General features: G+C 43.0%; 1 protein-coding gene across 13 annotated transcripts in view; it reads right to left on the bottom strand.

Moving 5' to 3' along the window:
• The window catches only part of AAK1 (AP2 associated kinase 1), a 160073-nt gene that overhangs the window by 36841 nt on the left and 97361 nt on the right, over positions 1-25871 (bottom strand). For 8 of the 13 annotated variants that reach the window (XM_033124376.1, XM_033124381.1, XM_033124380.1 and 5 more), the window contains 10 exons: positions 20635-20756; positions 19250-19331; positions 18623-18755; positions 15884-15987; positions 13823-13902; positions 9458-9612; positions 8213-8523; positions 6493-6765; positions 2279-2511; positions 220-395 (listed from right to left, as the gene is read on the bottom strand). In XM_033124376.1, coding sequence (XP_032980267.1) covers positions 220-395; positions 2279-2511; positions 6493-6765; positions 8213-8523; positions 9458-9612; positions 13823-13902; positions 15884-15987; positions 18623-18755; positions 19250-19331; positions 20635-20756 — 1669 coding nt within the window. The remainder of the gene's footprint in view (positions 1-219; positions 396-2278; positions 2512-6492; positions 6766-8212; positions 8524-9457; positions 9613-13822; positions 13903-15883; positions 15988-18622; positions 18756-19249; positions 19332-20634; positions 20757-25871) is intronic. The other 5 variants (XM_033124378.1, XM_033124385.1, XM_033124379.1 and 2 more) reach the window with 3 other exon arrangements.

Below are 25871 nucleotides of genomic sequence, written 5' to 3'. Positions count from 1 at the left end.
CCATCTAAGCTACCCAACCTGCCCTGAAAGTTTCCCATTCTCCTTGCCACCATCCACAACAGATTTGACTTCAGTGCTCTGGTAAAAATACAAAGTGATTTGGCATTCATACTTCAAAGTCAAGTCTTTGAGGGAAAGACAGACCCAAGCCCACATTTTCATATGCATATCCCTCTAGAGTTAAAGTTCAAGAATTACAAAAAGACAGCAATTACTCACCTTCCCCCAGCTTGGCAAAATCCTTGTTTAGCAGTTCTTCAGCTGTGAGTTTGGAGAAATTGTCATCATCGAAGGGATTCCATGTAGAACCTTCAGAAGGATTATAAACGTTTTGCTGGGAGGTGCGAGGAGAGCCTGACGGAGTGGTAGTTGCAGACCTAGGTAGGTTCCCATCCCCATGAAATAAAAAGATATAAAAGTTGAAAAGGGTCAACCTATTTTCTCTTTGTTTCAAAATCAAATTCTTTTCTCAATCACATCATTATTTTCCACAGTGATTTTCTTCAAGGGCTTTCCACAAAGCAATCAGACAATTTCCACAGATACCCTTTCCATTGTTTGAAATTAATGTCTTCCTTTTCTTCATGATTTACCATCTCCCACTACTTCTTTAATCCCTTACTTAGATTTTTGGTCTCATCTGCAAGTCCTTTCAATTCAGGATCCTGAATTGAAGGCAACTTGTTCTTAGGCCTGTGGATCCTGAGGTGTCCACTGTGACATCTATCACTAACCCTGGGGGGCTGGGACTGATGCCCATGCAGACTGCCCTGCATCTGTCGGGATCTAACATGCGTAGAACTAAGAGCCACCATCAATGGTCACCACCACAGTTACAGAAATAAAGACGGTTATCACGATCGTGTGCTTCTAGGTATCATTACCTAATTTTATTCTAAAGTTTCTCTCTCTCTCTCTCTTTTTTTTCTAAAGACTTTATTGGGAAAGGGGAACAGGACTTTATTGGGGAACAGTGTGTATTTTCCCAGGATTTTTTCCAAGTTGTTGTCCTTTCAGTCTTAGTTGTGGAGGGCGCAGCTCAGCTCCAGGTCCAGTTGCCATTGCTAGTTGCAGGGGACGCAGCCCACCATCCCTTGCGGGAAATCAAACTGTCAACCTTGTGGTTGAGAGCCCACGCTCCAACCAACTGAGCCATCCGGGAGCTCAGCGGCAGCTCAGCTCAAGGTGCCGTGTTCAATCTTAATTGCAGGGGGCAGAGCCTACCATCCCTTGCGGGACTCGAGGAATTGAACTGGCAACCTGTGGTTGAGAGCCCACTGGCCCATGTGGGAATCGAACCGGCAGCCTTTGGAGTTAGGAGCACGGAGCTCCAACCACCTGAGCCACTGGGCCGGCCCTCTCTCTTTTTTTTTATTAAAGTTTATTGGGGTGACAATTATTAGTAAAGTTATATAGATTTCAGGTGTACAATTCTGTAATACATTATCCATACCTCCCATTGTGTGTTCACCACCCAGTCAGTTCTCTTTCTATCACCATATATTAGACTGTAAAGTTTCTCTTGATGCCCTTTGTACTTAATGACTTGAAGATTTTTAATTTTAGAGTGCATGGTTCCAAGAAAGCTGAGCACTCATTGCAACCTACTTTATATCAGGCACAGAGCTGTCACCGGGTTTAAAAGGGTTGATTAAGAATGATCTTTGTCTTGGAGGAACTCTCAGGCTGGGTCAGCTAGACACACTCACACAGACATACACCTAAGTAATGATAATGCAATGTGATACACGCTCAAAGAAACGTTCAGGGAAAAGTGCATATGATACAAGAGAAAGGGTCAAAGAAAAGGTAACCTCTGACATGGGTCTCAATGAATAAATAAGCACTTCCTTGGTGGATACAGAGAGACAGTGCAGTTAAGGGAGATGAACAGAGCACTTGTGAAGATGGAGAACGGCACGTCCACCAATGCGATATAACAGGCCTTGGTCTGTTAGCCAGTGAGTTCAGATATCATCCCACAGACAATGGGAAGCCAATGAAAGATTTTCGCACGGAGACTTGGTTGGATCAAGAGTTTAGAAAATACTCTGTAGAGCATGGAGTGGACGAGAGAATGGAAACAGTGAGGCCAAGTAGGAAATTATTTCTGCAGATCAGTATGGTTTATGCACTGCAGGCAAATTCGGTTTCTTATTAAACACAGACACACACTGCTACATACACATCTACACACATATGCAAAGACTCACACAGTAACAGCCCACGGCAGACTGTGCCCACGAAGTAAGAAGGATAAAGGGGAAGCATCACATACTTGGACTTATTGAGACTGGCCTCAGCTGCAGCTGCCTGGAGCAGCTGGGTTGATTTGCTGGCAGGGACCCCAAAGACTGCACTGTGGGTTACATCACTGAGAATCCGCCTGTGCCCGGCACGTTGGGTCTTGGGGGATGATGGAGGAGTGAGAGATCCGAGTTTCTGCCCCTGGGTGGCAGGAGGTGGGGTTGTCTGAACCTTTGGCTGTTGTCTTACTGGAGCCTGAATCTGCTAGGAAGAGAGATGAAAAATATTCCAAAAAAAAAGAAAACAGATAATCATAACCAAAAATGCCACATGAGAGATAACATGGAACTCAAATAGCTGACTTTATCAGTAACACCCAGAAAGAAAAAAAAACTAGGCTTTGACCATCTGCACTATAACTCTGGGACTGATACCAACATGGTATTTATCTGGTACTTATACATAAATTTCAATTTTCATCAGCAACAAGATACAGGGTATCCATATGCAATTCAGTCCAGAGCATAAGACTACGGAAGCTATTCCTAGCTCTAAAGATCTAGAACATATCCTTAAGGACCACTTTCTGCTTCACATGGAAACTTATTCAGCATGCCTCCAAATGGCAGACGTTAAGCATTCTACAACTACAGTCAGAAGCCAATGAAAGCATACCTCCAGCTAAAATACATTTGAGCTAAATGAGTTCTGCTAAGAGAAAACTGACTAATATAGCTCAGACTATTAGCTAGGAATAAGTTAGAGAGAATTCCACTCTGATTATAAATGGTAGTGCTTTTTTTTATTCTGTCGTTAACACTCTCTGTCATCGATAGGATGGATCTACAAGGCTATTCCTGTGGCAACCCCTGAGAAAATGCATAGCATTGGGGCAGTGGGATTTTGTTCCGATCGCCAGTTTAGAATTGGCATTAAAGAGAGAGAGAGAGAGAATGTAGTAAGAAGGAAGAAAAAATGTAAAAGCCCTTGATGATTATTGAATGTCAACTGTAATTGAAAGATTTAAAAAAAAGAAAGTAAAATAAAAGAAAGAGCCCTTGATGATAACTGAGCTAAGAACACTGTGGACCATTTTCAGAAGGCGGGACAAGATGTCACCACAGAAAAACAAACAGGTGGGAATACCCTTGTGACCATATGGTTAGCCTTTTAGCATAACTCACGATCTACAAAGTGCTATGTTAAGAAAATGAACAAAAAATAATGTTCAAAAGGCCATCTAACACTTTTCCTTAATTCTATCAATCCAGAGATAAAAGGACTTAGAATATGAAATGCCTCGGGTATGTACCCCTTCCATCCAGTCTCTGATCTCAGATTAGAGCTGCCCTCCATGCTGCAGCTCAGTTCCCACATTCTGTGTCATCAAGGCGCTCAGAGAAATTAGGGAAACCGGAGTGTCCAGCTACTTAGTCCAGGATGCTGACAGCCTGCGATTTTCTGTCCTTCTATTTCCTCAGATTTTGAATTTTGTTGAGACAGGTTATGTGCATGTGTGACTACAGTCATTTCACCAATGGCATGAATGATACACTGTAAGGTTCTAGTATCGCTCAAACCATGCTCAGAGCATACGGTGGCTGACGGCATCTCTGAGGGAGAGTACCCTTCTTCTCAGAGTGCTCCATGAAGAAAACCGGAGCTCCAGCTCCACACCTTCCTTCAGGGGTCAGGGTTCCAAGGCCAGCCTAAAGCAAAGACCTACAGGGACCAGAGAAGCTTAAAGGACAGAACTATATTTGCTTACTTCTTGGAGTTGAAGACATTCATTCCCTTGAAAAGGGTACTTAACTCTTGAGTCATTTAATTTCAAGAGTCCCGACTACCTGGAGAACATTTCCCATCCTCTTACCTAGAAGAGGTACCTGTGCGCGGCACCCTGAGGAACAGATGCTTCCATCATGAGGACACCTTACCCTGTCACAGCAATCGACTAAAACAAGCGGCTCCAATGTGTTCGCTACTCCTCACAACATGTCGGGCAGAGAGTTTCTTTCTATTTAGAATCTAAGAACGTGAGAGCTGAAACGGACCTTAGTAAACTTGGATTCCACTCCCTCTCTTTAGAGGAGACAGACCAAGGCCCCCTGAAGCTAAGTGCCCACCAAAGGTCACAGGGTCAATTGGGGACCGAATTCATGTTTCTTGACGGCAGTTTAGGACTCTCTTTTCTGCCTCCTCATCCAAAGATGGAGTTAGGAAGGGGGAGGAGGGAGACAGACCACAGGGGAAGGAGAAGCAAGGCAGACGCAGATGTTTGTCTTGCTGAAGATTTGTTCCCAAAACAAAATACATAATTGTAAAAGGAGTATAATCACATCAACGAATGTAAGGATATAGACAAGAGGGGGAAAAATTACCCAGACTTCCATTCCACCACTCTACTATAACTGGTCTTACCTTTTTGGTATCTTATATTTAAGTCTCTTTTCAAGTACCTACTTTTCCCGTAAGTTCACATCTCTTTTAACATTATCTCATGAGTGTTTTCGTTCTGTTGCACAGACTTTATAACCATGATTTTTAATGGCTGCAGTTGGGTTCTTGAATGGTTTAGGTCGCTTCCATTCTTTTGGCTATTACTAATAAGGTGACATCTGTGGCATGCGGCCATTTTCGTTTACAGATTATTGCTTTAAGATGGCAGTGTATACTTTATATTCATCCCCTTGCTTCTCTAGGTAAGTCCTGCCAAGGGTCACCAAACGAAAGGCCAGTCAAAAGTGGGAAGCTCTTGGGCTCCTGGCACAAGCTCGGTCTGCTCCTGTTCCCTCACTGTCCTCTCAACCAACTACCCTTGAGCAAAGTGCTCAAAGTATTTTTTTTCATGCAAGGAACATGGAGAAGGTTCCTACTTCATTCCCAAGAGTGGGAAAGCAGAGAGAACTTTGTGAGTATGAAGTGTAGTCAGCGGCAGTTGATCATTTCATCCCCCAGGATGAGCATTTGTTAGGAACCTTGAACACAGACCAGGACTCTCTGTTCTTGCCCCAGCTCTGCTCCTATCAGTCTGTGCGTCCTGGGTAATGACTTTCTAGCCTGGGCCTTAGTTTCCAATTCCATTAAATGAGGGGACTGGACTAGATAATTAGTATCTCAACTAGCACCAATAATTTTTTAAAAAATCCATTTTCCCTTAACAAGAGGAACTTAATCTCTTGCTAAAAATAGAGTAGCTATCTATCACATGCCTGCAGGAAGGTTGAGTTGTTTCGGAAACGAAGGTGTGAAGACACTGTACACACACTTAGCTGAGACTTAAAGAAGACAATCTATTTACGGCACTGCTTCCTTCTGAAGGGATGTAGGTTTTCTGGTTTAAGATGGGCGACAAAACTCTATTAGAAATCAGTCCTCAGAAAGATGGTTTCTTACTTTTCCTTTACTCGTCTAGTAGTTGGACTTCCCTGGGAATAAGAGAGTAGCTGTAATACTCCATTGGCTGGGTGTGTAAAATGTCTTTTAATATCACCATAAACTGATCAATCACTACCACTCAGAAATCAGTGAGTACAGAATAACTTATTAAAGCCAAAACGCGATGTGCACGAGGATGCTGAAACAAGAGGGGTCAATCAGGAGAGGATGTCGGGGTTCTGATGCTATACTCAGCCAACATTTAAAAGTGGACATGCCCAACTTCTAAACTGACAAGATGACTCAAAAGTACTCAGATACTCTGGTGTCCAGAGGGATTAGGCCACGGCGAATGGTCCCGGCAAGCAGACCCTTGAAGGGTGCCTTGAAGGGTGTATGTTGACCGACATACAAGTAATTGAGGTCCAAGACAGAACAAACACAACACTGTCAGTACTCGGGGTAAACGTGGGGGCTCACATGAACCTCCAGAGACTGAAAGGGCCACAGTGGTCAAACTGCCCCTTGAAGAAGGGAAAGGAATTAACTCTCATCCTACTAAGGTCATTCACTTTTCAACACAAGAGACAATAAACAGCTCTTTCCACCAGCCTACTTTCAAAGTGATAAATAAGAATGTTCATCTTCATTGGTGGCCTAGAAATCATGTTTTCTAAAACCTCTCTCACCTACAGAATACCTCATGCCACTGTAGGGTACATCAAGAAAAGGGCAAATATTTTAACCGCTGGGGAAGCTGCGTGGCCCCAGTCCAGAGGCCACCACACCATCTGTTACCGCCTCTTTCCCACGGCCTCGCTGCATGCTCATCTCCTGCTTTTGCTCTGAGCCCTGGCTGGTCCTTACCGCTGGCTCCTGGGCAGGGGGCGGCTGCGCAGCGGCGGCCGGCTGTGCCTGGGGCTGCTGTACTGCCGCCACGGCCGGCTTCTGCTGCAAGGCGGCCTGCTGAGTCAGCAGCTGCTGCTGGTGCAGGGCTGTGGCCGGCGGCGGCTGCTGCGGCTGCTGCTGTGGCGGCTGCTGGTAGAAGTTCTGTATCAGCTGCTGTTGGGAGCCTCCTTGGGACACCACAGGGAACTGGGCAACTGCTGGTTGCTGGGTTGCTGGGTGTACAGCCTGAAACTGAGCAGAACAAAATGACAAGAAATAACTAACCCATTAGCAAATGAGTATCCCTAGCACCAAGACAGTGGTCTCCAAATATCACTTCCATGAGAAGGAAATGGAGTTCCTTAGAGAAATGGCTGATTCCAGGTCAAGGGCAGCCTGAGCCTGGAATCCCCCGTTACACCAAATAGCAAGGAAACCATAAAGACTACTGGAGTCACAGCCAAAGGACCCAGGAGTCAATCTGAAGAGACTTCCACTGGCCAAATTTGGGACAATTTGAGCATCAAAATAAACAAAAATTTTAAAACTACAATGTATGGAAACATATCAAATATGCTAAGATCTACGAGTTCATAACAATACTAAAATAAAACAAAAACCTCACTATCTACCTTTGGATGATAACTAGGAACAAATTCATTCTGAAAACTGGTAAACATATGGAGAAAGAATCACGCATTTTTCTTGCCGTTTCTGTATAAACAGTACCTCGTGATAATCAAATACTTGATGAAAAAAGTTCCTCATAAAAAAATTCTAGCCCCTAAATGAAGAGGGAATGCTAGAATAGCACCATTTTTCCATCGCTAATGAATGAATGGACTTAGGAAACGATCAGCAATGGCTGCTAAGCTGATGGGGAACATTGATGGCTCTTAACATTATTAAGAGAGAGGACAACAGACGTAATACATGCCTCTGGTGTGATATAACCAGAAAAACAAAGAACAATCAAACTGAACTGAATACTGAGCAAGCCTCAGGAAATTACCAGTTTACACAGGGGATGGAGAAACATATTAAAGAGAACGACAGGGATGCTGTCAGCCAGATCCAGAATATGGAAAATTCTATGGACAAGTGACCCAGTTTCTTCAAAAAACAAAACACAAATGATAGAGGGGGGAAAAGAGAGGAAGAGGGCACCTGTGGTTATAAGGGGACTTAAAAGATAAAAGATGTATTAATCATTTGAAATGAGTATGTTCATAGTAAAAAATATGAAAAAAAATCAAGATAATGAGAGAAAACAAGTATATCACAACTAAATACAATATGTGGACCTTGTTTGGATACTGATTCAAAGAAGCAAACTTCAATTATGAGACACAAGAAAGAGTTAAACACTAGTAGACATTTGATGATAAGAAATTGGTTTTTTCCTCCAGTATATAATGGTATTGTAATTACGTTAGAAAAAGAAAAACAGAGAGTCCTTAAAAATAAGTTCCCTCCCTGAGGTTCTTCAGTGAGGTAAAGAATTCCCATGGCCTGAGAAGAAAGGTGAAAGGGATCCAGACTGCTCCATCATGCAATGCTTCATGGTACCTGCATGTGGGAGAAGCACTGATGTGATGGTTAATGGCTGTCTTCCTCAGGAAGGCTCCTGTACCTCGTGGGCCTTTCCACAGTGACGGCTCTGATATGCAAAGCGTGGGTCAGACTCTGACCGCCTTACCTGTGGAGCCTGGGCCTGCTGTGGCGGCTGGTACAACGTGCCTGCTGGCGGCTGTGGCTGTGGCTGTGGCTGTGGCTGCGGCGGCTGCTGTGGCTGTGGCTGTGGTTGCTGCTTGAGGAAGAGCTGCTGCTGGTGCTGGGGTGTGGCCTGGGCCTGAGTGGGCAGGCCCTGGGCTGGAGTGGAAGGTGTCTGCTGTGGGGTGGGCGGAGCCTGTGGCTGCTTGGGCTGAGATTGTGGTAGAGGTTGGCTGGCTGGGGGCTGGGTTTTTGGTTGGGGAACAGTAGCTAAAAGGCCAGGCTGATTGCTGGATCCTGCAAGGAGAATGAACTCTATATAAGGGCTCAGAACTCTTCTGGACAAAACTGGCTTTCTTTCTTGCCAAAGCAAGAAACCAGGTGATAAGTGCTCCTCACTGTCTTTGTACCTGGAAGGTCTTTCCTTCTTGCTAATCTGTGTGCTTCATATTTTTCCAAACAAGATTCAATACTTCCCTCCTTCAGAAAGTCTTCCCTTATTCACCATCCCATTTAGTCAATTACTCCTTTAGTCAACATCCTGAGTATCTACAAATTCAGTTGGCCTTTGATGCTATTGTATATAAACACAATCTTTGCACTTGCTGGCATGCTGCAGAATAAAAGCATCCTTTGATGTTTTGCATGCAGGTTACAAAACCTCAGTCTGGATGCCTGGCTATAAGTAGACGGCCACCAAATTCACCAAAAGCAGTGAATAGGGGAAGTGATGTCTGAGTTCAGTTACTTGATACTTTGGATCAATCCGCTTTATGAAATTATACTCAGTCACCTCATTAGAAACAGAATACCAAAACATGGAGCGGTGACAGGTAATTCAAGAGACAGCATCACAGAAATAATTCTTCTATGTCAAAAAGAGGTGAGTCTTGCTTCTTTAAAGGCAAAGAGAAGTCTATGAAATAAATAGGTAGGTATGGGACAAGTGGACCAAGCCACAAAATCAGGGCCAAGACTAGAAAAAAAATAGAGACAGCAGGCTTCAGTGGTCTTGGAGATCCCCCACCGATTTCAATGACAGGCCTCCCCGTTTGCTGTCCTCTTGCTGTACGATTTCAATGGCAGCTCACCTTTTGTTCCTCAAGGAAAACTGTTATACTTTATGTGCCTCTCTGCATCCTACCCCTGAAGCAAAACCAGGCTTTCTAAGACTTCTCTATTGTCCAGGATAACAAGGAGGTATACCAAATTTCAAACTACCCGAACTGACCTCCAGCCTGAGGTGGGGGCTGAACCGTGGCTCTCTTTCGAGGTGTCAGGGCTGGCTGGATGGGAAGGATTCCTGGGTTCGGCTGAGTCTGCCCGGCTTTAGGCCTCTGGCGGGGCGCAATAGAAGTCTCTGTGGTGGGAATGGGATCTGTCAGTCTAGACAAGGAGAAGAAAAAACAAAGATTGCGTTAAAGTGTGGGAAAATGGGGGAGGAGCAGAAAGAGTACAAGATTAGCTTTCCTGTCCACACTCATCCAAAGCTTCCAGGTCTGCTTAATCAACATTTCCCAGAGGGTGTTATGTGTTATTAGATGTTATGAATACAGACTTCATGGGTAAATAACTTGTAACATACTGATAAAAATATTGAGCAGATTTCTTTCCATCAGAATTTTACCTGTGTGAATATGTACGGAAAACCTCAAAGAGAACACTGTATAAAATACAGTGTTTCTCAAACTTATTTGACCTTTGGACCCTTTTACCTAGTACTTTCTAGGATTTCCCAGAATACACTTGGGGGATGATACAAAAAGGATGGTTTTCAGATGTACAGGGAACTCAAACATGATTAGAACTAGCTGTCAAAACGGTCTCTCTACAATAAAATGTAAATGAGCTAATCCAATAAGACAACCAGAAGGAATAATAATTCAAGATAATGGACTTGGGGAGTGTGACAAATATTCACATTGGTTTTTTTCCATGGTAATGTAATATTTAGCTGGGCATAGGGTCAACCAGAGTGAAAATCCCACTGCCCAGTCTCTCTTGCTATCAGGTGCGGCCATGTGTCTAAGTTCTAGCCTTACATGAGATACAAGATTCCATGTGGCAGATTCTTATGCGGCAGTTTCTGCAAACCTTAAGAAATACCTGGTGCATGCCCTTTGTTTCTCTTCTTCTTTGGCCATTCCTTGATCCTGCTGCTTGGAGCAGGATGCTACCACATTGGTTCATGAGGTCATGGCCAAAACCATAGGGATGGTAGACTGGTGGCCGCCTGAGGGCTTCGGGGGAGCAGAACTGTCCTACCAGCACTGGACTACTTACCTCCAGACTTTGTTTACTTGAGAGAAAAAAAATAACCATCTATCTTATATAAGCCATTGTCGTTTTGGGCTTTCTGTGACTCACAGCCAAATCTAATGCAAGTTAGTACAGGGAGGAATGCTGTGTGCTCTGCTTGCTCCTCGTGATGCTGCTAAAGCCTGGGTGCTGATTCCCATCCATCTAGAGCAGTCTAGGCAGCTGGCCACTACCTAACACAGATCAGTGTGGTCATCCTTTGAAAATGCACTTTAGGGAGTGCAGCTGAGGTTACGGCCAAAACAAACCAGCTTCAGGAAAATTTCCAAAATATGTCAGACACAGCCTCCATGAAATGCAAAACAGGAAGCAGAGCAACTGGCCGCATGTCCTTCCCTGTGACATACCTTCAAGGTATGTCCACTCTGGACCCTGAGGCTTTGATTTCACTGGCATCCTGCTAGACGGATGCTCCTATGCTAGGTGAAGGACTGATAATATAAAAGCTACCACATTTGGGGAGGCTGCAACCTGGGGAAGGGAGGTGGGAAGGGAAATGGGACAGATGCTGAGAAAGGTGTTAGAAAGATAAAGCCACGGGTGAGAGAGGTGAACAGACTTCTGTAGAAAACCCAATGCTAAAAACTTCCACACTGGATTTCTTTTAAGGGTAACATCGTAAAGACCATTGGGATTTGGAGCCAAAGAAAACTCTATTTGACCTCTAGCTCCTTACCTACTAACTGCGTGATAATGGGCATGTCATGTAATCTCTTTTAGCCTTGGTCCCTTATGTGCAAAATGGAGAAAATAATACCTACATCATGGGGTGGATGTGAACATCAAATACACCAATGACTATGAAACACTTATCAAATGAAGAGTGGTCAAATGTTCGTTTGCACGGGCATCAACATGCTGTGAGGAAATACTTGAAGCCAGGATATCTGGTTCTAAGTTGTCCTATCTGTGTGATCTGGGGTGAATCACTTAACGTACAGAGTAGAAAGCGTGGGTCTGTGAGTCTGGTTCTTTCCCTCAGTGCACATTAACTACCTACCTACCTTGGGCAACTTACAATTTTGAGTCTGTTTCCTCATCTGTAAAATGAAAATAACAACTCATAAAAGTTTTGTTTCAAGGGGAAAAAAGTCATTTATGCAAAGGATCTAGTATGGTATCTGATATATATGACACCTCAGTGAATAGTGGCTACTTCAAGAATAGAGTGAAAAGGGCCGCCCCGGTGGCTCAGGCAGTTGGAGCCCCATGCTCCTAACTCCGAAGGCTGCCGGTTCGATTCCCACATGGGCCAGTGGGCTCTCAACCACAAGGTTGCCAGTTCAACTCCTCGAGTCCTGCAAGGGATGGTGGGCTTCTGCCCCCTGCAACTAAGATTGAACACGGTGTACCTTGAGCTGAGCTGCCTCTCGGATGGCTCAGTTGGTTGGAGCACGGGCTCTCAACCACAAGGTTGCCAGTTCAATTCCTCGAGTCCCTTAAGGGATGGTGGGCAGCGCCCCCTGCAACTAGCAACGGCAACTGGACCTGAGCTGCACCCTCCAAAACTAAGACTGAAAGGACAGCAACTTGACTTGGAAAAAAAGTCCTGAAGTACACACTGTTCCCCAATAAAGACCTATTCCCCTTCCCCGATTAAAAAAAAAAAAAAAAAGAATATAGAGTGAAAAAGAAAAACCCACCTGTCAGGATTGGGGAGCAAATATGAGAATGCAAATGAATCATTGTAAATTATAGATAGGACGACTTAGATCCAAATCTCTTGGCTGTAAGGTCTGTGTATTCTGGCAGCATTATTGAGGTCCATACAAACTAACACTTTGGGCACTCGACAGTTTATAAAAAAGTTTCACAGTCATTGATGCATTTGGTATTCACACCTATCTTATGATGTAGATATTATTTTCTCCATTTTACACAATAGAGGACCAAATGTTAGCTGTTACTATGATTTTTATAAATGTGTGTGCTTTGTGGGAATGGATTCTTGCTTAGCCTCCAGTATATACCATGTTTAGGCCTAGTACAAATGGCCATAAACCCCAAATACTAAGCTATTAAATCAGCCCCAAAAGCCATTCCCAGAGGTGAGCATGGCAGACTTATATAAGAAATAAACAGCTTACAAAGTAACAACATGGATACAGTTTGCTAAATTTATTAAAAACCAAAGTCTCATTACTTTCGAGCCACATCAGCATGCATTGTATAAATATTCAAGGTTTTTTTGTTTGTTTGTTTTTTAAATGTAGAAGTTACTTCACTATTCTATTAAAATTCACATATTCCCATCTAGGGTATATTGTTGACAGTTTGCTGCTAACGTTTCCTTGCCACGGGAGTGTGGAGAAAAGAGGGGTATAAACGTTTCCGGGATTACCCTCAGAATCTGCCATTTGGAAGGCATGGCAGCCATGAGGATGTGCCCTGAAGAACTTCAATTGTAAAGAGTGTAAAAGACCAAGTGACCCAGGGGCTGCACTCCTGAAATCCAGTGCTGTGCTTGCCACGCTTCCCGTGGGCTGCTCCCAGCCTTACCTTCCTAGACACAGGGATAGTAAGGCAGGTCGGGTCCTGGGAGACACGGGACTCTGCAGGCTGACTTTGGCTCGAGGACTCCCTGACACTTTTGGTGAACCTTCCTAAATTGTACGGCAATTCCTAGGTTATTTCCACCCAACATTCTCCTTCCTCTCTTTGGGTCAGACTTACGTTGCCTCCTGATGGCTCTCCCAGCTCTTCCGGGCTCCCTCCCTATTTTCTCTCCGTATTTACAGGTGCATTTCCCCAAGTAAAATCCTAGCTTCTTTAATCCTCTTAGCATCTGCTTCTTGGAAGACCTTATGTTACACAGAATGTGATCAGCTCAGATCCACAGGCTCTTCTGCTGTTCATGGACTCAGTGCTTTGACCTTACATTCCTAACGTGGCCAGGGCCACAGAAAGTAAGAAGGAAAAGGAGGTGGAGGCTTAGGGCGCTGAAGGAGGCTAAACAAAGGCCAGGACACCTGTTTAGGACACTCCTGTATTAGTAATATCTAAAGTCTGCTGTTGCCTCATCTCTGAATGCCCCTGCGCCTACTCCCAAGCAAAGGAAACAGCTGTGGAGTTCTTGATTCCCTTTCACATGTAGATCCCTGTATTTCATTATATTCCTCCTTGTACTGCCAAAGAACAGCTTTTGCCTAGAGGAGACAGAGCTTGCTTTCTAGTTCTGTGCAGCCTCTGACGGTGCTATTAGAAGACCTAAGAGATATAAGGCACGCCCCTCTCTCCCCCACCTGCTACCAAGCATGAGCACTAAGGCATTTCTTACCTGGCCTTTGGCTGGGTCTTCTTTGCAGCTGCCTCACTGGCTTTCACGGGTTCAGGAAGCTTTGCAGGAATAGGAGAGTTCTATAGAATTGAAAGGGAAAATTTTAAAAAAAGACATCACAGATTTCTTTGTGAAAGAATAACCAGCATAACTGGGCTGATGGAAAAATGTGTCGGGGTCTTCTGGAGTGGTTTCCTGACCCTGATCTCTGGTAGAGGGGAGGGAAGTTAACCAAAAGCATATCCCACGGGACTCAGTCCCAGTGAGGGAGGCAAGTATCTGAGAAGAGGATAGATCAGCCTGAGTACAGCACACTCTTCCGCCATCATTCTCAACCTTCTGTACCGGCTAAAGTCACTGGGGCTTGTTCTCAGTTCCCTTTTCTTCCTACTGCACAGCTTAGAAGTCATGTTATAAACGGAATGGAAAGAAATGTCTATACCCTATATTACTATTTAAGTTCTCAGCTAGATCTTAGAGAAGTCAGAGCTGACTAGTGTGTCAAATCAGGGTGTGTTCAGTCTTCCAGGCAGAGTGCTGGGAGAACACCACAGCTACCGTGTATGTCGTTGCTGAGCCAGCAGCTCTTCCCAGCACGGGAGGCACTATTCAATCCACAAGCCAAGCAGAATTCCTCTAGCAAGGGTTCACATCATCCATCTAACAACATCTCTCGAGGGAGCACCGCTGTCCCTAACCACGGGAAAACTGTTTACCACTGCTGAGCAAGTACCAAATGACTTGAGACTTGTGAGCTGACTTTTTAAAAAGTAGTTACCAACCTGAATGCTTCCAATTATGTTTCATGTTACTTAACTTTATGAATGGGAAAGTGGGTCAGTAAAAGAAAACACGGTCATGTAGGTTACTGTACAATATCCCTGATTTACTGTGGGAAACCTGACAAATGGAATATTAGTACTAATAAAACGGTTCTTAACAGGGATGTCCCCTTTCCTTCATGCTTTCCAGGTGGGGTTGATTTCTGCAGAAAATGTCTCCAAGCTTCTCTTCCAACCTCTAAGTGTTCCTCTCCCAAGGGAGGAGGTGTAACTTGTTTGACTGAAAGATTGGGAGGAAAAGGTGAGCACCTCTGGCTGGCCCTTACCCTCCCTCCTCTAGAGAAGAGCTTGTCTCTATGGAACCAGGTGCTCACTGCTTAGTCATGTGGCTATAATACCAGGGAGCCTGACTGGTCAAGCTACTGCTCTGACTCAGTCTTATTAGTATTAAAATCAATATTCTGAGCTCCACCTGAATGATTCCCACATCTGATCTAAATGTGGGAGTGAAAGTGGAATGTTATTTATTAGCACCCTCAATCCCCAATAACGACTTCAGAAGTTCATTATTGGACAAACAGGCAAGATAAGTTCAGATGAGCACTTATTTATCATGGCATCCATTAGTGAAATATTCGAGAGTTGGATCATACTAAAATATGAAAAATACATCAACACTGCAAAAAGGGTGTTTGCAAGAATTGTACTCTGAAAATGGTACGCGTAGAATTTAGGATTACTAAGTGTAGAAAACATTCCTGTGTCCTGACGTGTGGGGGGCGGGTAGAGGAAAGGAGGGTGAGTCATAGGTGGCCAGCAGCAGAAGCACAAGCAAGAAAGCTCTGCTGCAACGCAGGAGAAAAGGGACAAGGGGCGCACGTTCCAGCCGGCAGGGGGACAAGTCCAGGGCTTTGTCTCAGGAAGGCGGCTGCCTAACCACCTCTAGGGAAACACCCAGTCACCTGGCTCTCAGTGAACTGGGAAAGTGGACAAGACAACAGTTTGGTCAATCTTTCAATCGTCACCCAAAGTGCTCAACTCAATCCCTAGGACATTTTTTTTTTCTTCAGTGTAACTGCCTCAGTTTTGTCATTAAATTCTATGGGAAAATTGGATTCTCTTTGTAGCAAATCCTTCATAGTTAGTTTGGTCTGAATGTCCCCTACTAGACAAAGCAAGGGACATCTACATTCATTTAAACAACTGATTAACACCCTAGGAATTTCTAAATGACAAGTCAATTATATTTACTTCCCCTAAAGAAGCACCTTTCACATACCTGTACATTTGGAATTGGGCATTCTTTCTTGAGTAATTTAAATGAGAAGTAGGAGACCTGGTAAATATCCGGCCTTTTGTCAGGGTCTGGTTCCAACATATACCCTAAAACAAACATGTGAACTTTTTTAATAATACCCTAACAGTTAGTACATGAGCTAGGAAGCATCATTTCTCTATTACCAAAATTTTGTTGTTTTAAAATTTTTATTTCTCTTTTATTTCTATAAAAGTCAGAAAGTGCAATTAGCCCTTTCCCCCCGCTACTCAGAAAGGGAAGCTCTCCTGTGCTAAAATTTTTAAGATCCATAAGAAAATAACAAAGTTTTTGAATTACAACAAAGATACTTGAAGTTCACACTCCGTGCCTGGCAACAGGGACTCAAGCTCTCAATATGAAAATTCTGGTACCTAGGAAGTGACATGGTCTTTTGCTTCTGGCCTCCTTAGTTCATGTGATCTTGCTAAACAAATGATTATTCTTGATAATTATAACCCAAATTCAAATTTCATAATTTTATTTATTATTCTTCTGTTGGAGACATAAGCTGTTTTCCAGTCTAGAAGGAATAGAAAAATAACAAATACATCTCTACTTTTACCATGATCTCTATAGATCACTTGTCTGTTTCCGGCTGCCCTTTCTGAAGCTGGAAAAATACTCAAGAAAAAAAGTCTTTAAGAAGACACACACACACACAACAACGCAAGGCAACTCATTACTCAAGGAATCAAATGAACTCATTACTCAAGGAATCAAAAGACACCAAGTTCAGAAAAAAATTGATGAGGCTGCAGTCTAGTGAAGGCCTTGCAGAACAGGCAGGATTTGAGCTGGTCCTTGAAGGCAGGACAGAATTTAGTCAGTCAGGGGAAAGCACACAAAAAGACGTTCTAGGTGGGAAAACAGTCTGAGCAAAGACGGACTTGGAGAAAGGCAAAAGAATGCCTTGTTATAAGGAGCCAGAGGAGCCAGAAGGCAGAGCAGAGATTTCCCTGTCAGAGAGAACAGGGAAATAAGGCTGGTGGGGAGGGATGGGGCCAGAATACAAAGGCTCTTCAATGCCTCTAAGAATCTGGGCCATGAAGCTTACTGCATAGGGACATGATAGGGTGGCATTTTATAAAATTAATCTTGTGATGAAGGTGTGTTGGATAAACTGCAGAGGGAGGGGAGTGGCTATAGCCAATCACCAGTACAAGCATGAGTTGACAGAGTCTGTGTATACTACCGTGACAGTGATGAGAATAGAGAGAACGTAATGAAAACGGGAAATGCCAAAGAAAGAACTAATGTCACTTAGGAAATACTCTTTCCTCTCTCTTGAAAGGCATATCCAAAGAAAACCTTAAATTTCAGTCATCCAGGCTTTAGTGATGACACCACTGATAGAAATTGAAAACAGGACAGGAGAACCTTGAATTGGGAGTAAAAGGACGTGGGGTGGGGTGACAATAAATTTAATTTTAGACCTGTGAGTTTAGGGTGACAGAAGAATCTTCAAATAGTTTGTAAACTGAAATAGATCAGAGTTTTTAGAAAAGATGTCGTGTTACAGTCATTCATGGAGTTGTTTTGCCTAACATGAATTTGCTGCACAAATGTTAAAAAGAAAAAAAATTATTACCAAAAATCCAATCATTCTAGCATTAAATTTGGCCATTTTCCCATATTTCCTTCCAATCTCATTTGCAATTCTAGACTAGATATATGCTTTATCTCTGAAAACAATCCAAAACCATTAAATCCCATTCTCCAGTCCTTTAAATACCCTCTCTCTCTCTCTCTTTTTTTTTTTAATAAATGAAAGAGGCTGATTGATAAAAGTGGCACACTGGAGTGGGGAGTCACTTAAAAGTTATCACTGTGTTAACTTGGGTAAAGTTACTTATATTTTCTCAGCTTGTTTCCTCATTTGTATAGTGGGGATAATTATATTTACTACATAAGGTGTTACGAATGAAATGAGGAACAGGTAGGCCCTCAAAAATGTCAGATGCTCCGCCCCACACTGGCTTCTGTTTTCTCCAGTGCATCCCCACCCAGGACACAAACTGGGTTGCTCAGAATTTATAATCCATATGGTTAAAATTTAGATGCTACATGTCTTGACCGATGTAAAAAGGTGATTAAAAAAATAAAAAATCTCTGTTTCTTCAGCATTTTACTCAGGGGCTTATGCAAAGATTGCTTATTCTGCCATCTGGTTAAGGAACATTAGCACATATGCTTGCTATGACAACGCAAAAGAGTGGGGAATTTTAAAATCCAGTGATTAACCTAAATGAGAGGAAAAACCTAGTTCTATAGAGTTCTACAGTCTTAATTATGTATTCAGCCAATGCATTGCAATCATTTTAATTTGAATTGCTTCTAGTTTTGCAAAAATGAATTTCTTATCACTTGATATGAGTCAGCTGGACTCCTTTGGTACCAGAGCTTTCATACAGACTGCAAGAGAACAGGGCAGGACTGTACTGCTCAAAGCACAGTTAGGGTTTCTGCCTGGGTGGCTGACTCAGGTATAAAACAGACTCTGGGTTTTTTTCTAGCAAAAAAACCCCACCATTCTACCGTCACTAGACATCTTTGAGTGACCCACCATCACCATCTGAGTTCTTTGTCTTTGCATCTAACCCACCACTCCTAGGATCTAATACCTTTATCCTCCAATTCATTCCTAGAGACTGAATATGAGTTAGAGATAAAAATATGAAATTACAAACTTGAAATACTTACTAATTAAGCAGTGCATGTCTTGAGAGTATCGAGAGTTATCAGGAATTGTGAAGTTTCCATCACATATTGCCACCTGACTCTCCCCAAATGGCAAAGTGAAGTAGCATAATTTATACAATAAACATCCAAGAGCCTAAAAAATAAAGACAGCAGATTACTACTGGTGGTTTATTTACCATAACTACAAATTGGTCTACTGAGAGAATGGCACAGTCCAAATTTACTAGCAGATCTAAAAACTATGCACTATTAACCTATCAGTAACTTGAATTTAGAACCCAATGCCACTAGTAAGCTGCTGAGTTACACTATTTACATCATTACCAAATTGTGCTCCAATAAAGAACAAGTATTTCAACTGTTTTGCTCTTAAGAACTAGTTAACACATATGTGACAACCACCTAAAAATGGGCAGGTCACCTGAATAATGTTCATAGAGCTCTAAAGTAATTTTCTTTGCCCTGCTTCAAACAGTAGCAGGTCATCTCAAGAATAACCCTGAGGGATAAGTAGACGACGATATGGTACAGTGGTCACTCCTGCTGTGGCACTGTCTGGATTGAACTTGGGAGTTTACAGTCAAGACTGCTGAGATCTGAGCTGTGGATAGGTTACTTGACACCTACCCAAATGTCTGCCTTCGTAGTGATGATTTTGCCACTGTACAGGTTGACCATTTCTGGTGCTCGATAGGACAGCGTTGTGTATCTACAATCAAGAGATTCATTTTTTGTTAAATATGTCAATGACATAATTAAAAACCAGGGGTAGCAGAAATACAATTTATATATACATAAATAGAGTTCCCTGGGAGCAATCTGTATGTAGAACAGAGCATGAAATGTTAGAGCAGATAAAATGAACAGCTGTCCTTGGTACACACCGGTGGCCCTCTAGCAGCAGTACTAGTCTAAGAGCATGAGGGGACCCAGACAGTAAGGCATTAAATAAACTCTAAAAACAACTTTTCTTGGGTCCTCAAATCACAAAATCTTCTCCTGAAAATCCTTGTTTTATGATACTATATTTGCTGATATGTTTTTAAAAATAGTAATCCCCTTTAATGTGGCTTGACACCTAGATGTAATACTGGCGAGGACACTGGAGAACAGCAGAAAGTGGGCCCGGGCTGGGTGGGAGGTGGATGGCTCTTCGCTGCTGGAATAGGGCTGAAACAAGTTTTCCTCTTATCTCTGGCTCAAGAAGAGAGGAGTCTGAGCTCATCTTCAGAGTGAGTATGTCTTGGTGATACCAAGCACGTGACTTGTGCTGCAGTCTCTAGAGCCCAGAGGTACTGTGGTTTAGGTCCACTCGGGCCTTGGATCAGAAGTTTGCATACCTCTGCGTGGTTGCCAGGGGTGATGCGGAAAGGAGAGAGGATCAAGGTATGAGTGGGCACGTGACACTGGTGATTTACTAGTAGTGAGAGTGAGTGCTGCTGCCTGTGCAAGTCCAACACTCTGCACAACTGGGGAAAACAGGTCAGGTTCTCACTGGAGTCAAATATCTAACAAAGCTTTTCCTCATGGAAGTCAGTGGAGATTTCAGTAGCCCTACTCACCATTAATGCCACTCTCTTGCAGGTGAGCTCCTAATGAGAAGGAAGGAATAGCCAGCAATTCAGGGTTCAGTAGAAAGCACATCCAACTTATTAACAATGTCACGGTTGTTGTGATCCCACTTAAACACATCACAGTATTTCTGTGGTGTGTGCACCATTCAGTTTTTTAAGGGCTCTGTGACGTAAATCAAAATACGTACAGACAATGACCGCAGGCACACGGCTCAAGTGCTGTAAGGGGCCTTCATTTTCCTCTGCTGATCAGTGGTTGTGAACCCGCTCCACAGCCTCACTTAAAATCAAACTACCCAACTGCTAGCATGACGCTCTGAGAAGAAGAGCCATGAACTAGCATCACTGTCTTCTCACGCTGGCCATCTCCTCCATATGCTGAAAGAAAAGTTGCTGATATAAAATAGACAAAACTCCAAGAAAGGAGGAAAAGCTTACTTCTTAATCTCATCTTCTACTGCATTGACTCCCTCATTTTGTGGATTCTGGAATTTGTTGGTGGCGCTTCCGAAGTCACACAGGACGTAGTGGCCTCGGTCATGCAAGAGGATATTTTCAACCTGGAAAACATTCCCCAACCATCCATTCCAAGATACTATTTAATAATGGGTGTGAAGTTTTGGTTCTCATTCACATAAACAAAACATTTCTGACAATCCCATTCATGTGCACAAGAAAGTTATTCTCCTCCAAGTATCTCAACAGGGGTCACCCCAAGTAGAACAAAAGAGCACAACAACGGGAAAATGACAGTGGAGGTAGCAAAAAGAGGCAACTCCACAATGGGAAAGCAAGAGTCCCATATTTTTAGATTTCCAGCCACATTTCCCACCTCTGCAGAAACAGTCCTTATACTTTCAAGCCTCTGAATCTTTCCACATGCCCTTCTTTCAGTATAGAATGCTCTCTATGATTCCCACCTCCTTCCCCAAGTATCAAAACCCCATTGCTCTTTCAAATCCAATTTAAAAGCAACCTCTTCTTTGAAATGTTCCTCAGGCCCCAACTCAAACAAATGGAGCTCCTTCTCTGTGCTCCTTTAATGCTTCGCTTTTCCTGATGTCAGTTATTTCAGTCGGGTCTTATAAATACATGCATCAATTTCTTTACTACAAGAGGTTAGGATTTTCACAATTAAGAAATATTGCGTTTTAGTTACTTCGCAAAGCAAGTAAAGGCCTGTGGGCAATGAGCCGTTTTCCTATTAAAGTATTATCCTTGCCTTTTTATGGTATAGGTGAATTCTTTAGGCAGTGAGTTAGGAGCTCTGGGGAGAAGGGAGCTTACAAAGACCAGAACCTAGAAAATTCCCTGGTATCAAAGGACTCTGCCAATGAAATAACAAATCCAAGACAGCAAGCACTACTGTACTCAAGATGTATTGATTAATTTTTGTTATAGGTGAATTGGGCTGACTAGTACACAGGAGGACAGACTTGGCTGTGTGTAGGCAGTAAAATGGCAGCCAAACATCGTGTTAGACCAGTAAGTCTGTAATCTGCTTGTTTTTTGTCTTCCGACTTCCAAAGACTGATCACCTTTGGGAAAACAAAGTCAAAAGTAGACCGAAAGTACCTTAAGGACAAGCACAGGTATCCAGTCTTCTCTACCAGTGCCTAACATGGTGTTTGGTACAGAAAGTGTTGGTTGGTTGGAATTAACCAAAAAAACAGAAACACATACAACAAATGTGTGTGTGTGCGCGCGTGTGTGTGTGTGTGAGAGAGAGAGAGAGAGAGAGAGAGAGAGAGAGAGAGAGAGACTGTCAGAAACAGGACAGGAGCCACCAAATACCAGGCCTTATTATTACTACCAGTTCTTTTAAAAATGTCTGGACAATGGTAACAATCTCTTGCTTCTACACTTTAATTTTTATAAAATTATATATTATATAATGTTTATCTTATGGTCTGTGTACGCAAATCCAATACCTAAAGTTTTTGCTGCAAACTGATTCTATACAGTTGACTGTTTCTTATTCCTACTGAGTCTCACTCATGGCAGTGTTGTAAGAGGGTTCTGTCATTGTTGTTAACGCTCCTTCCTTGGAATTCATCTGAGGAAAGCTTTTGAGGCCTGAGTTTAAAGTCCATTGTTCTTGCAGAGAGGATAAGCTTCTGCACCTGGGGCACTAATAACCTATAATCACTTTAATCTAGAATTCTGACCTTGAGTTTTTTCACCACACAGGCAGTGTGAAGTATGGCCATCAACTTGCGTGATTAAGAATTCTCAGGGGAGACCTGTCCCCCACAGACAAAGCTGAGGCAGGCAAAGACGGCTACCATCTACAGCTGTTTTATAAAGCTCATCAGTTTAATCCAGGCACACAAAATGAAACAATCAAGCTATCCTGAACAGACTCACTTTGAGAACCTAAAATAATTCCAATAAAACAGCTTAGTATTTCCAGTCTAATTTAGAGGTTACAAAAACAACAGCTACCATTACTGAGCTTTTACTATTATGAGTACTCAGCACTTTACATGGATTACCTTAATCCTCATAATAACAGTATAATAATATCCCCATGTTACAGATGGGGAAGTGAGGCTCGCAGTGATTAAGCCAGAAAGTGAACTTCAGCAATCTAACACTACAAGGGCAGGCCGAAAGGAGGTTAGAAGCAGAGCAATTACCCAAGGCCCCCAGCCCCACCCTCGAACCCTGGTAGGGGAGATGACTAGACTCACCCAGGGTACTGGATATCAGCTTAAGGATGGGGCTACCTTGGTTTTTTTAGGTTCAGAAATGCCCCTATAATAGGAATCTAGTCAATGAGGAACCAAGTGTATAAATATTGGCCCTGAACATTCCCTATATTGCCTAGTTTATCCTTGTGTTCAATTGCTCACTCTCCGCTAGTCAAATCCTGGCCATTCTTCAAATCCTTGCTCAAGTCCTAACTCCTCAGTAAAACCTTCCACAGCCACCCTACCAATTCTACAGTACTTACTCTCACTAGGAGGGGTCGACAAAGTAAGCCCTTTAGGCCAAACCACGCCATTTCCTATCCTCTAGTCTCTGGCTGCTTTCCAGCTCCCACAGCAGCGATGAGCAGTTGAGACAGAGACTGCAAGGCCGACAAGCCTAAAATTTTACTATCTGGCCCTTTGCAGAAAAGTTTGCCAATTGATGGTCTATAATTACATCTTACCCAGACCAGTATTTTACACACATAGGGACCCCTAGATCCCTCATACAGCATTATTCAGCAACAATCCTCCTTCCTGGACTCATGTATCTTACAGGACTCATGTGAAACCTCACTTCTCCTATTATACGTGTGCAGTTCCTTCCTAAATCAGTTTCTATACTTCTAATGCTGCAACGTACAACTTAGAAAACAGAAAAGTTAATTCACATCAAGATACAAACAAGCTAGATCTGGAGACCAAAATCACTGGGGCAGGGAGGAGAACTAAGTAGACAAAGGACAGAATAAAGGTAAGGTACACTGGGGTTTTTTTCCCCCTACCATAAAAACTAGATTGGTCTTTCTGGTTCATTTCAGAGTGGCATCCATCAGGAGTCACACTATATCCAACCTGGTCCCCACCTCAGCTTGCCTCCCTCCCTCCCTCCCACAAAGATAACATTGTATAAAACTATATTTAAAGGAAAACCAGTTAAACATTAAGGGTGTGTACAAAAGTAGACAAGAGAGCCAGAACTATCAATGCAGGCAAACCTTATCAATATCAAAGAAATATCAATGCAGGTAAAAACAATAACGCCTGCTCTGGCTACTTTACAAGTTTGTTGGGAGGCTCAAAAGAAATTACAAAGGTGCAATCTCTTGGCAGCAGCTGCCTTAGCACTTGCTGCATGCTTCGCCCCCTCTCAGTCTGTCCCTGTGACTGGTTACACCTGTGAAAGCCTTCAAGATCAAGTTGGCCGCTGCCCTCGGTCATCAGCGCCACCATCATCAACCAAACACTTGACAGAGAGCCTGGTGTGTGGTAACCACATTGGACTTGGAGTTCAGAAGACCTAAGAGCCTATTATAGATGTTCTAACCTTGGACGAATCTCTGAAGCTCTTTGGGCTTGTTTCTCGTCAGCAAAGTAAAGCTGATAATATTTATGAAGCAAGTAAGAGAATGTACATGAAAGCAAACTGTCAATATCTCTATGTAAACATAATTTGTTACTACCATTCATTTATTAATGAAATACATTTGAACTCCTACTACGTATCAAGTACTTTTCTAGGTTCTGGGGATAAGGCTGAGAACAAATAAAAATTTATACTCTCATGGAGCTTAGTGTCCAGTTGAAGATTATAAGAAAGTAAGTATAATTGCCCAGCAGCGATCGATGTTATGAAAACATCCCAGCAGGTTCCATATATGTAAGTTTAAGAGGGATGCTACCAAAAACAGGAGGCGGGGGAGGACCGTTCCCAGCAGAGAACAGGCAGCATGAAGGTGCTGAGATGGGAGCGTGCTCGTGGTGTCTGAGGCAGAGGCAGGCCACTAGGGCTGGAACTGCACTGGGCTGGACACTGGTACCGCAAAGAAAGGGGAAAACGTGGCACTGGACATAATGTGGGCTAGCTCTCTTATGAATGGGGAGATAAGGCTGGGCCTTGGAAGAAGTGAAGACCTTAGATAAGCGAAACTAGTAATAGGAACAAAGGCACAGAGGCAGGAGTGATACAGCAATGGTGTCAGCAAATAATAGCACTTACTACGTACTAGATACTACCTCAGGCACTTTTACTTACAGTACTTCATGCAATTCTGACAAAGCCTCATTGTCCCCACTTAACAGATGAGAAAACGGAGTCCAGGTGTTGAATGTGCCTTAGGTCACAGGACTGGCCGAGCAGGATTTGGGCTCAGGCTGCCTGACTGCTGGGACTACATCCTCACCCACTGCACTGATGTGCGTTATGCAGTTAAGGAACATAGACAGTTCAGAATGGAGAAAGAGATGGGAGCAGAAGGAGAGAGGACCAGAGAAGCAGACAGAGGGTAAACTGAAGAAGGCTACTAGGGAACCACTCAACATTTTTAACGGTCAGCGGCAGATGAAAAGAGGTGTTTTAGGGAGGTTAGCATGATGACAGATGAGGGAGAAAAAGAAAGAAGACAATGAGGACAGGTGCAATCGTCCAGGTGTGAAGTGATTAGGGCCAGGTCTAGAATAGGACCGATGGGAATTAAATGAGATTAGGAAGACAGAGAACCGACAATCTGACACCATCTTCTGAAACCTTCAGATAACGTGCATAGTGATTTTGTTTTTGGCAATGTCCCTTTTAGGATGTAAGCCTAACATCGGTTACCAGTGCTTACAATCCTCAGCTCGTTCTGCTCTTTGAGAGTTTAATTACGGCTGACCTTACTTCCCAACCTACTGGCTTAAGCGTATTATTAAAGTTGTCATTCCCAAATTCTGCTTAGAGCTTTAGCTAAAAGGTCTGGAAAGCCACCTCCCACTGACCTCTACATCTTGACATTATTTCAAACAGACATGGTATTCAGGCATTTGTGTCACAGAATTTATTCCCACTGGAAATTCTGGAGGATTAGATGAATGCAGGTTTTCAAACCCGTGATTCTAAAAATAATCTCCATCCTATTGTATACTTCATGAGATCAAAAATCTCTTTCTGACAAAAGAGACATCATAACTTTTTCAATTATTAAGTCTTAACCCTTTATCCCC

The sequence above is a fragment of the Rhinolophus ferrumequinum genome, chromosome 13 (genome assembly GCF_004115265.2).
Source record: "Rhinolophus ferrumequinum isolate MPI-CBG mRhiFer1 chromosome 13, mRhiFer1_v1.p, whole genome shotgun sequence".
Lineage (NCBI taxonomy): Eukaryota > Metazoa > Chordata > Mammalia > Chiroptera > Rhinolophidae > Rhinolophus > Rhinolophus ferrumequinum.
Note: the sequence above shows the minus strand (reverse complement) of the source record. Positions and strands in the feature narration are given on the sequence as shown.